At 44.3% G+C, this 10,434-nt stretch overlaps 1 protein-coding gene across 1 annotated transcript in view; it reads left to right on the forward strand.

The window, feature by feature from the left end:
• The window catches only part of galnt14 (UDP-N-acetyl-alpha-D-galactosamine:polypeptide N-acetylgalactosaminyltransferase 14 (GalNAc-T14)), a 146,787-nt gene that overhangs the window by 58,514 nt on the left and 77,839 nt on the right, over positions 1 to 10,434 (forward strand). Inside the window, exon 3 of the mRNA XM_079526229.1 lies at positions 7,889 to 7,987. Coding sequence (XP_079382355.1) covers positions 7,889 to 7,987 — 99 coding nt within the window. The remainder of the gene's footprint in view (positions 1 to 7,888; positions 7,988 to 10,434) is intronic.

Raw genomic sequence — 10,434 nt, forward strand, 5'->3', positions numbered from 1 at the left:
ATAATGAACCTAATGAGTGCAGGTGGTGTTGTAGGTAAGGATGGAGATAGCTAATGTTTAGCAATTTTGATCGCTAAACCTCGTCCGTCCGATTTATTATCCATTTCTATTATTGTCTCCACCAGGCCGAAGGCATGGGGAGAGAGTATGTTTTGCACTCTATCCGTCCGTCCGTGTGTCCGTCCGTCCGTCCGTCCGTGTGTCCGTCCGTCCAGCTAATCTCCGGCACCATTAACCCGGTCGATGCCAAATTTTGCACACACACTCCCTGGGTTTCAACGATGAACCTCTGCCCCAACATTTCCAGAACGGCCTGTTATAGCGCCACCAGGAGGCCACTTTGTGCAAACAAGTTTTTGGACCGTACACCTACAGATTTTGTCCAAACATCACGCAAATTGGTACACAGTCTCTCTAGAGCCATTCAACGAAACGGGTCTTTCAGATTTCTCAGACTCCATCCTGATTGGCTAAGATTGGCTTCCAAAGTTCGCGGGAGTGCTCAGTTTCAAACAAAATGCTGCAAATCATGAACACATCATGTGATTTCCGTGAAATTGTGCACGCACATTCCCACTAGGCCGAGGAAGAAATGCCACGTGAACATTTTCAACTCAGCCTCATGGTGGTGCTATAAAAGTGTTTTTAACTGCATGGATCTGTGGATAACTTTGTATGCCAACTCCCTGGAGGCCAAGGAAAAACCTTTGCCTGGAATTTTTCACATCTGCTCTTTATAGCACCACCAGGAGGGCAACATATGTAAAACACATTTTCTAATATTACTCCTTCAGATTTTATCCAAATTTCACGCAAATCGGTACACATGCTCTCCATAGTCATGTGATCAAGACGGGGTTTGATTTCTCATAATCTACTCAACTACTCAACGCAGCGTCCGATTGTGGTGAAACTGTGCATGCATATTCCCACTAGGCTGAGGAAGAAATGCCACTTGACAGTTTTCAAATCAGCCTCATGGTGGCGCTACAACAGGCCAAGCCGCGACTCACACACACAGAAATCGCAGATCTACAAGCTTAAGATCCGCTATTTCTACTATTTGTACAGTACACAATTATGAAATGGGTTAGTTAGTAATGTATTTGTGTTTTGTATATTTCAGTTATTTGTTATATCTGACCTGTGCTCTTTTTTATTATGAAGGCTAAACAAAGGAGATGAAGTCTGTATTTATATCGTGTGTCCAATGTTCAATGTCCAATGTCCAATGTTCAATGTATTTATATTGTGTGTTCAATGTTCAATGTTCAATGTTCAATGTATTTATATTGTGTGTTCAATGTTCAATTAAGCAATATTACACGAGAGGGTGTGGGTTAACGTGATTATTGCCACGACAGGGATGCGGTGAGGAACGAGACGAAGTCGAGTTCCGCAAGCATCACTGAAGTGGCAATAATCACGTTAACCCACACCCTCGAGTGTAATATTGCAATTATACAACAGTTACCCTTAAAACTAAGAAAATCGCTGAAAGAATATATTTTTTTAATGACAGATGTAGTCACTACGACCACAAATGTCCCAAGAAACTAGCTAGCCTAGCCACCGAGTTTGCTAGCGCTCTGGGAGAACAGAGCAGCTGAATTCTTTGTTTTGATTAGGTGGTGAATGGTGCTGGTTTAACCCACGGCTAGAACGCTGTTTCAACCAATCAGATTGCTTCCTCGAAACGACCTGTGGTATAATGTTCAATGTTCAATGTATTTACATCGTGTGTTCAATGTTCAATGTCCAATGTATTTATATCGTGTGTTCAATGTTCAATGTTCAATGTTCAATGTTCAATGTATTTATATCGTGTGTTCAATGTTCAATGTTCAATGTTCAATGTTCAATGTTCAATGCCAAAAACACAATCGCAGTTATTTGTGTGGCATTTACTCATCAACTTAAACACTTTTGTCTAGATTCTGTGCAGACAATCAAGGGTAGAGCATGTTGGCTTCAACTGATGTGCAACATGTAAGCAATATTACATGGAAGCCATTAATGTCATCTTTCTTGTTTCTACCGGTAGTACTAGTTGGCAAGAAATTCAAAAGTCAAAAGCTTTAGAATGACTTATGTTTGTGCCAGTGATTTTATATCAATTAAATGACTCTCGTCTCTCGAGACATGGTGTCTCATGGCGTCTCGTCATAGGTTTTCCAGTTTTCTTTTGTTGCTACGTCTTTCTCTCGCTCTCTCCTCTCCTTATGTTTCATGCTCTCTCTCCCCTAGCTGTCTCTCTCTGTATCCCTCTCTCCCTTCCCAATCCGCCGTCTTCCTGTCTCTGTTCTTACTCTCTATAACACTCTCTTCTCTCCTCTCTTCCGATGGCGTGTCTCAGATCTTACAGAGCAGCGCGAGGGCTTCATTGTTCAAAGTGTCTTTTGATTTGGGTGCTGGATTCTCTGGGCTGCGGCATGACACGCTGAAGTTAAAGACAGAGTGTGTGGAACCAACACCACCACAGAGGGTGTGTGGGGGCGGGGGGGGGGGGGGGGGGGGGGGCTTGGGGGGGAGAGAAGGCTGCAATCAGTCAGAAAAGGAAGCAGGGAGCTGGATATAAGGCAAAGGCATGGAGAGAGATGGAAGATGGAGGGTAAAATGATATATGCCGTAAGAGAAATTGGCTTTGTTTTAGTTTGAGGGAGGCGTACTGCTGCACTTTCATAACCGCCCAGTGTTTTCTCACAGATCCATACAGGTGCTAATTGAATATAACCTTAAATGTATTATGAGCTGAAGCCATAAGTGTGGACGTGCCAATCTCACTGCCAATCTCTACACTACCATATTGACACAACCACATTGACACAATGACAGCCATATCTAACCAGCCAACAGAATATCATCCCTGCTCCCCCCCCCCCCCCCCTGTATATGAAGAACCAGTCCAATGGGAAGGGCAGCCGCACACACTTTAATAAAATATAAACATAAAATGAAATAAAAGACAGCGTTCTTGTGGTCCGTGGATCACTTTTATTCCTGATAATAATAATGTTACTATCCTACGGCCATGGATTGGTAGTAATAATAATATCACCATCATCATCATATTCATATTTCTATTGTAATACATGGAGAGCAGATAAAGGAGATGCAATCAGTGACAGATGGAGAGGAGAGCACTTCCTTGTTAACACACACACACACACACACACACACACACACACACACACACACACACACACACACACACACACACACACACACATTCGGGGTGCATGTGACTGTAGAGCGTAAATACATAAGTAGCAGCAGAGTGGGGGGCTCATGTTTTTCAAGCACACAGACAACTCTGGGAAGCGCACATCTCCACACAGACAACTGTGGGAAGCGCACATCTCCACACAGACAACTGTGGGAAGCGCACATCTCCACACAGACAACTCTGGGAAGCGCACATCTCCACAGCCACCACAGGGACCCTGCAAGCTGCTGCTCACACACAAACAAAAGTGGAAAAAAGGTTTATATTATTTATATATTTATCTATTTATTATTAATCTATTATTTATCTGTCTTTGTCGTTCCTGTTTCAAGCTTCAAAGAGTCAAAGATTCAAATGTTGTAGCAGACTCTGTTGGTCCAACAGTACTAATACTTGTTAATGTTATGATACAATAAGGTACAAAGCAGCGATACTGTGAATTAATAAAGTGTATACAAACATAGGAAGTGTGCCAAAACAGTCGAATATAGCCTAGGCCTATTATGAGAATGGATAAAGATAGAGTATAGAAAACAGCGCCCTGTGGGCGTTTGGCCCCTTCCTACACCTCATCCTAACTGTCCCTGTCCCTGTCCCTGTCCCTGTCCCTGTCCCTGTGGGCGTTTGGCCCCTTCCTACACCTCATCCTAACTGTCCCTGTCACCTTTGAGTGTGCTGTACTGTAAAGTGAGGCTTTTTGTGATGGGGATTGTTATTCTTTAATCTTTGCACTAAAAGGTTTCGGCGTTCAATTCTGTGAGGTACTGTAGGTCATTGCGTTCAATCCCCCTGCCACCCCACTTCTAAATTAGTCCCTTTTTAAATGGATAGATTGAAGTCCGGCCCCTCCACTCTGATTCCATGAGACTGAAGTCGCGAGTCTTTGAGCGTCAAGGCTCTTGGATGACTCCGATATTTCCTCAATTATAAACGGGCACTTCTCTCTCTTACTGTGGACAAAATCTTCTTCTTTTCGCTGGTTATTTTATTGGCTGCCAGCTGTGTGTGTGCACGCATGCACGCGTGCATGTGTGAAAGAGAATGTGAGAGGGAGGAAGCGATAGTATAAATGAACATGTCTTGACTGCCCGAATCTAGGCCACCAGCCCTTCAATATGAGCACCTGAATAGCAAGGGGAGAGAGAGAGAGAGAGAGAGAGAGAGAGAGAGAGAGAGAGAGAGAGAGAGAGAGAGAGAGAGAGAGAGAGAGAGAGAGAGAGAGAGAGAGAGAGAGAGAGAGAGAGAGAGAGAGAGAGAGAGAGAGAGAGAGAGAGAGAATGATTTCAAGAGAGAAGGAGGGTGTATAAGAGGAGAAATAGCTGGACAGATGGGGGGAGGAGGTGGAGGTATATGAAAAGACTAACTACATGCAAATTGGGACAGATGGAGAGATAGATGAACGACTGGGAGAGAGAGAGGTGAGTAGAGGTGTGAATGAAACCGCAGGCTGTGTGTGTGTGTGTGTGTGTGTGTGTGTGCACACGCGCGCATGTGCGAGCGAGCGAGCGAGTGAGTGAGTGCGTGCTCACGCGCGGTGTGTGCATGCATGTGCATGTGTGGAACATCATGTGAGTAGGCATGACAGTATCTCAAGGCTACATCAGGGGCCTTTTTTTTTTTTTTTGCGACACGGCCTGACAGCTCTGTGTTGTGTGTGTGTGTGTGTGTGGTGTGTGTGTGTGTGTGTGTGTCTGTGTGTGTGTGTGTGTGTGTGTGTGTGTGTGTGTGTGTGTGTTCAGACCTCTGGATTTGACCTCTCCATTGGGTCAGGTCAACCATGGGACCACCGGGCCTGCTGTGGTACGTGGTCCAATATTACCGCTTCTATTACCGCTTTCTAATGAATTAACAGAAGAACAAACTAATATGAAAGTAAGCATTATACCAGAGAAGGGCATTTCACTGTAAACAATAGCATAGAGCTTATCAAGAAGTAGGTAGTGATCAATGACATCAAAAGCTTTGGATAAGTCAATGCAAATTGCTCCAGTAAGAAGGCTAGAGGATAGCAGTAGTTCATTAGTGCATTTTAACAGGGCTGTCTAAAACCTGATTGGACTGGTGATAGGGTGTTGAAGACACGGTCTAAAACCTGATTGGACTGGTGATAGGGTGTTGAAGACACGGTCTAAAACCTGATTGGACTGGTGATAGGGTGTTGAAGACACGGTCTAAAACCTGATTGGACTGGTGATAGGGTGTTGAAGACACGGTCTAAAACCTGATTGGACTGGTGATAGGGTGTTGAAGACACGGTCTAAAACCTGATTGGACTGGTGATAGGGTGTTGAAGACACGGTCTAAAACCTGATTGGACTGGTGATAGGGTGTTGAAGACACGGTCTAAAACCTGATTGGACTGGTGATAGGGTGTTGAAGACACGGTCTAAAACCTGATTGGACTGGTGATAGGGTGTTGAAGACACGGTCTAAAACCTGATTGGACTGGTGATAGGGTGTTGAAGACACGGTCTAAAACCTGATTGGACTGGTGATAGGGTGTTGAAGACACAGTCTAAAACCTGATTGGACTGGTGATAGGGTGTTGAAGACACGGTCTAAAACCTGATTGGACTGGTGATAGGGTGTTGAAGACACGGTCTAAAACCTGATTGGACTGGTGATAGGGTGTTGAAGACACGGTCTAAAACCTGATTGGACTGGTGATAGGGTGTTAAGGACACGGTCTAAAACCTGATTGGACTGGTGATAGGGTGTTGAAGACACGGTCTAAAACCTGATTGGACTGGTGATAGGGTGTTGAAGACACGGTCTAAAACCTGATTGGACTGGTGATAGGGTGTTGAAGACACGGTCTAAAACCTGATTGGACTGGTGATAGGGTGTTGAAGACACGGTCTAAAACCTGATTGGACTGGTGATAGGGTGTTGAAGACACGGTCTAAAACCTGATTGGACTGGTGATAGGGTGTTGAAGACACGGTCTAAAACCTGATTGGACTGGTGATAGGGTGTTGAAGACACGGTCTAAAACCTGATTGGACTGGTGATAGGGTGTTGAAGACACGGTCTAAAACCTGATTGGACTGGTGATAGGGTGTTGAAGACACGGTCTAAAACCTGATTGGACTGGTGATAGGGTGTTGAAGACACGGTCTAAAACCTGATTGGACTGGTGATAGGATGTTGAAGACACGGTCTAAAACCTGATTGGACTGGTGATAGGGTGTTGAAGACACAGTCTAAAACCTGATTGGACTGGTGATAGGGTGTTGAAGACACGGTCTAAAACCTGATTGGACTGGTGATAGGGTGTTAAGGACACGGTCTAAAACCTGATTGGACTGGTGATAGGATGTTGAAGACACTCAAATATTGTGAGAGCTGGTTAAAGATACGTTTTTCAAAGATTTGTCCAGTGCATATAATTGAAATGGGGCTATAGTTGTAGGATCAGATGGGTCAAAACCTTTTTTAAATGGGTGTAGTGTGACAAGTGAGGATGTAAATCCTCATACTGTACTTCTAGTCTGTCTAATGGTAGATATATAATGCTGCTAATGGTGTAGTGTGACAAGTTCTACTGCAGTAATGTTTTGCTGTGCATGTTAGAAGAGCATTTTAAACTGACTGACTGCAGGAAGGCTGTTTCTCTTGGAAAATGTCACCAATCGATCTCTCTGATAGGTAAAGGCCAGACTACTCATTATACCAGAGAAAATACTCTGTGTGCGTGCGTGCGTGCGTGCGTGCGTGTGTGTATGTACGTGCGTGCGATGGTGTGCGTGCCCATACATACGTGAACATCAGCATGGTTCTCTGTCTGCCTAGCTTAGCTGGGTCAGCAACCTTTGTTACAACACACGCACGCAGGCACGCTCGCACGCACGCACACACGCACAGCTCTTTTTTATTTTAATGAGCGATCATCTATAATTCATAATTTGGGACAGGTTGCTCTGTCACCCTGTCTATATCTGTGTGAGAGGAATAACAAGGTGTGTGTGTGTGTGTGTGTGTGTGTGTGTGTGTGTGTGTGTGTGTGTGTGTGTGTGTGTGTGTGTGTGTGTGTGTGTGTGTGTGTGTGTGTGTGTGTGTGTGTGTGTGTGTGTGTGTGTGTGTGTGTGTGTGTGTGTGTGTGCGCGTGCGTGCGGTAATCAGGTGGAGGTCATTCTCGTAGGTCCTCAGCTCTTCAAGTGTCTGTTTGAGGGTTCTGATATATACACAGGGTCAAAGGTCAGGTCAACCTGGGACCACCGGGCCTGCTCGGTGAAACCAACTGTAGCAAGTCATGTTTATACGCCAGCATACGGTCGGCGTATGTACAGTAGCGCCACCATCAGGTCAATATAAAAAACCTTCCAGGATGAACCTTACTGATTTATTTTTATTTAGTTGGGTGTAGACAGGACAGACTCTAATAAGATCTGCAAGTGGAGCAAGCAGTTAGTCTCATTTGTGGATGTTTCTCTGTTCATTCATGGTATACTCTCTCTCTCTCTCTCTCTCTCTCTCTCTCTCTCTCAGCTCTGTGGAGTTAACAGTGTTGTTATGGTGACAGACGAGGTGTGAACAGACTGACCAACCCTGCCCACTCCTTCTCCATGGATCTGAAATCCATTTACAGCATTAACCCTTCCTCTCTCTCTCTCTCTCTCTCTCTCTCTCTCTCTCTCTCTCTCTCTCTCTCTCTCTCTCCAGGTGTACCTCTCTCCACTATGACTCAGATCTTCCTCCCACCGCCATCATCATCACCTTCTATAACGAGGCTCGGTCCACACTGCTGCGCACCATCCGCAGGTAACACGCGCGCACACGCATGCATGCACTCACGCACGCTTTCACACACGCACGCACTTACAGAGAAATGCTGGACACAGTAATGGATACGGTGAACTAATACATACGTGATGTCATCACCATGGTTTCCTGCAGCCTGTGCTTCATCACATTAGCATATCGGTGCTGTCGGGCAGAAACCTCTTATCTCCATATTGGTACTTTTTGTACCAATAAAAGAAATTAACGCCCTACTTGATCACCCTCAGTGTCACACAAAACAATGAAAAGTAGCAGATCCAAAAGCTCAAAATGCGTTTAGAGCTTGTAGATCTGCTACTTTTGCTGTTTTTTATTTGAATCCTTAACAGTTTTGGTCAGTTTTGGTTTGGTTTTGGTCATATGAGGTCACGATGTGAGTTTGTAGATCTGCTATATTTTCGGCAAAGAGATTTGGTTTAAGGGCGAAATAGAATGGAATACTTTATTAACAGTTTGCATGGACAAGCACAGGGAAGTACAGTACAATACAAGGTCTGCAGGATTTATCCAAGAAAGCCTATTGGCTTGTTTCCATTGGGGTCCCTGTACTCAATTCAGACACCGCGGGACACAGGTCAACGAAGAACACTATATAATCGGTTAAATGTTCACTGATCTAGGATCTGTATAATAGAGACATTATCTAACAGCATTGTGGTACAAATGTACAAATGTTCTTTGTAAAACCAGGAGAGAGGTTGTCCTGTAGTTGAAAATGTAATATAAAAACATATGACAGTGGAAGGAGTACATACCACTTCAGGTTCTCTCCATACTAAACACAGACAGTGGAAGGAGTACATACATACCACTTCAGGTTCTCCCCATACTAAACACATGACAGTGGAAGGAGTACATACCACTTCAGGTTCTCTCCATACTAAACACAGACAGTGGAAGGAGTACATACCACTTCAGGTTCTCCCCATACTAAACACATGACAGTGGAAGGAGTACATACCACTTCAGGTTCTCCCCATACTAAACACATGACAGTGGAAGGAGTACATACCACTTCAGGTTCTCCCCATACTAAACACATGACAGTGGAAGGAGTACATACCACTTCAGGTTCTCCCCATACTAAACATATGACAGTGGAAGGAGTACATACCACTTCAGGTTCTCCCCATACTAAACACATGACAGTGGAAGGAGTACATACCACTTCAGGTTCTCCCCATACTAAACATAGGACAGTTGAAGGAGTACATACCACTTCAGGTTCTCTCCATACTAAACACATGACAGTGGAAGGAGTACATACCACTTCAGGTTCTCCCCATACTAAACATATGACAGTGGAAGGAGTACATACCACTTCAGGTTCTCTCCATACTAAACACAGACAGTGGAAGGAGTACATACCACTTCAGGTTCTCCCCATACTAAACATATGACAGTGGAAGGAGTACATACCACTTCAGGTTCTCTCCATACTAAACATATGACAGTGGAAGGATACATACCACTTCAGGTTCTCCCCATACTAAACACAGACAGTGGAAGGAGTACATACCACTTCAGGTTCTCCCCATACTAAACATATGACAGTGGAAGGAGTACATACCACTTCAGGTTCTCTCCATACTAAACATATGACAGTGGAAGGAGTACATACCACTTCAGGTTCTCTCCATACTAAACACATGACAGTGGAAGGAGTACATACCACTTCAGGTTCTCCCCATACTAAACTTTTGACAGTGGAAGGAGTACATACCACTTCAGGTTCTCCCCATACTAAACATTTGACAGTGGAAGGAGTACATACCACTTCAGGTTCTCCCCATACTAAACATATGACAGTGGAAGGAGTACATACCACTTCAGGTTCTCCCCATACTAAACACATGACAGTGGAAGGAGTACATACCACTTCAGGTTCTCCCCATACTAAACATATGACAGTGGAAGGAGTACATACCACTTCAGGTTCTCCCCATACTAAACATATGACAGTGGAAGGAGTACATACCACTTCAGGTTCTTCCCATACTAAACATATGACAGTGGAAGGAGTACATACCACTTCAGGTTCTCCCCATACTAAACATATGACAGTGGAAGGAGTACATACCACTTCAGGTTCTCCCCATACTAAACATATGACAGTGGAAGGAGTACATACCACTTCAGGTTCTCTCCATACTAAACACAGACAGTGGAAGGAGTACATACCACTTCAGGTTCTCCCCATACTAAACACATGACAGTGGAAGGAGTACATACCACTTCAGGTTCTCCCCATACTAAACACAGACAGTGGAAGGAGTACATACCACTTCAGGTTCTCCCCATACTAAACACATGACAGTGGAAGGAGTACATACCACTTCAGGTTCTCTCCATACTAAACACATGACAGTGGAAGGAGTACATACCACTTCAGGTTCTCCCCATACTAAACATATGACAGTGGAAGG

The sequence above is a fragment of the Electrona antarctica genome (assembly GCF_951216825.1).
Source record: "Electrona antarctica genome assembly, chromosome: 17".
Lineage (NCBI taxonomy): Eukaryota > Metazoa > Chordata > Actinopteri > Myctophiformes > Myctophidae > Electrona > Electrona antarctica.